The sequence below is a fragment of the Sinocyclocheilus rhinocerous genome, unplaced genomic scaffold (assembly GCF_001515625.1).
Source record: "Sinocyclocheilus rhinocerous isolate Xijiao unplaced genomic scaffold, SAMN03320098_v1.1 scaffold3227, whole genome shotgun sequence".
NCBI lineage: Eukaryota > Metazoa > Chordata > Actinopteri > Cypriniformes > Cyprinidae > Sinocyclocheilus > Sinocyclocheilus rhinocerous.
Window position 1 is genome coordinate 303,504 of NW_015656021.1, and position 1,112 is coordinate 304,615.

Below are 1,112 nucleotides of genomic sequence, written 5' to 3' on the forward strand. Positions count from 1 at the left end.
ACGCTAATATCGTTATCTTTATAGTTATCTTTATAGTTATCGCTCTTGGTGTGAACGGGGCTTAAGGCACACCTGTGCAATAATCATGTTGTCTAATCAGCATCTTGATATGCCTCACCTGTGAGGTGGATGGATTATCTTGGCAAAGGAGAAGTGCTCACTAACACAGATTTAGACAGATTTGTGAACAATATTTGAGAGAAATAGGCCTTTTGTGTACATAGAAAAAGTCTTAGATCTTTGAGTTCAGCTCATGAAAAATGGGGGCAAAAACAAAAGTGTTGCGTTTATAATTTTGTTCAGTGTATATATAAACTAATTCAAAATATTAATACAAACTACAATAGTATCTCAATGATACTAAAATAACACTGGCTTGAATATTCTGTTTTACTCAGAAATAAGTCACATTAAATGTAAAATGTAATGTATATGTAACAGTTATTGAGTGTGTGCTTCTCCACGGTTTCTACCTCTTGTACAGCAGGATGGCGATGACGATGCAGATGATGAAGATGACGGCCAGCACAGGCCCCACGACCCAGATCAGACCCTCCTCTTCATCGATTATGGGCTGCGGGTCGATATCGGCAAACATCACTGAATCAGAGTACGGACTTGCCGCGTACAACATCTGCAAGAAAATCCACCACAACATGTTTGATGTGTCTCTGGGTTTGTATAAAGAGCAGAAACTGTATTTAAAGTAATGTGTTTTCAATGGGCCGAGTGCAGCAGAAACGTGCAGCTCGTAGTTTTTTTAAAGCACTTGCATGAATTATCCATGAGAACAAAAGAGTTATTTGATCTGTAAAGTGTCTAAATCATCCCTTTCAGGTGGAACTACTACAAAACCGCTTCACGTTCACATGCATTAAACTATCCTTGCATAGATCTCACAAGTAATTGTATACACGTAATGATATGTTTCAGACTAATGCAGGGAACGTTTCCTTGCAATCAATGGCAGCGTATTATTATTCAAGCACACAGTCAAACAGCCTCGACATGCTGGAAACAATTAACGGAAACAATTAAACGGAACTATATAAATACGATCATATAAAAACACTGTCAGCGGTCTGAAATCCTGTTATGACTCTGATTAATGT

At 38.0% G+C, this 1,112-nt stretch overlaps 1 protein-coding gene across 7 annotated transcripts in view; it reads right to left on the reverse strand.

The window, feature by feature from the left end:
* The window catches only part of LOC107719251 (receptor-type tyrosine-protein phosphatase delta-like), a 35,344-nt gene extending 34,671 nt beyond the window's left edge, over positions 1-673 (reverse strand). For all 7 annotated transcript variants that reach the window (XM_016526633.1, XM_016526630.1, XM_016526632.1 and 4 more), the window contains exon 1: positions 474-673. In XM_016526633.1, the coding sequence (XP_016382119.1) occupies positions 474-658 (185 nt within the window). In that variant the 5' untranslated portion in view covers positions 659-673. The remainder of the gene's footprint in view (positions 1-473) is intronic.
* Positions 674-1,112: the final 439 nt, after the last annotated feature.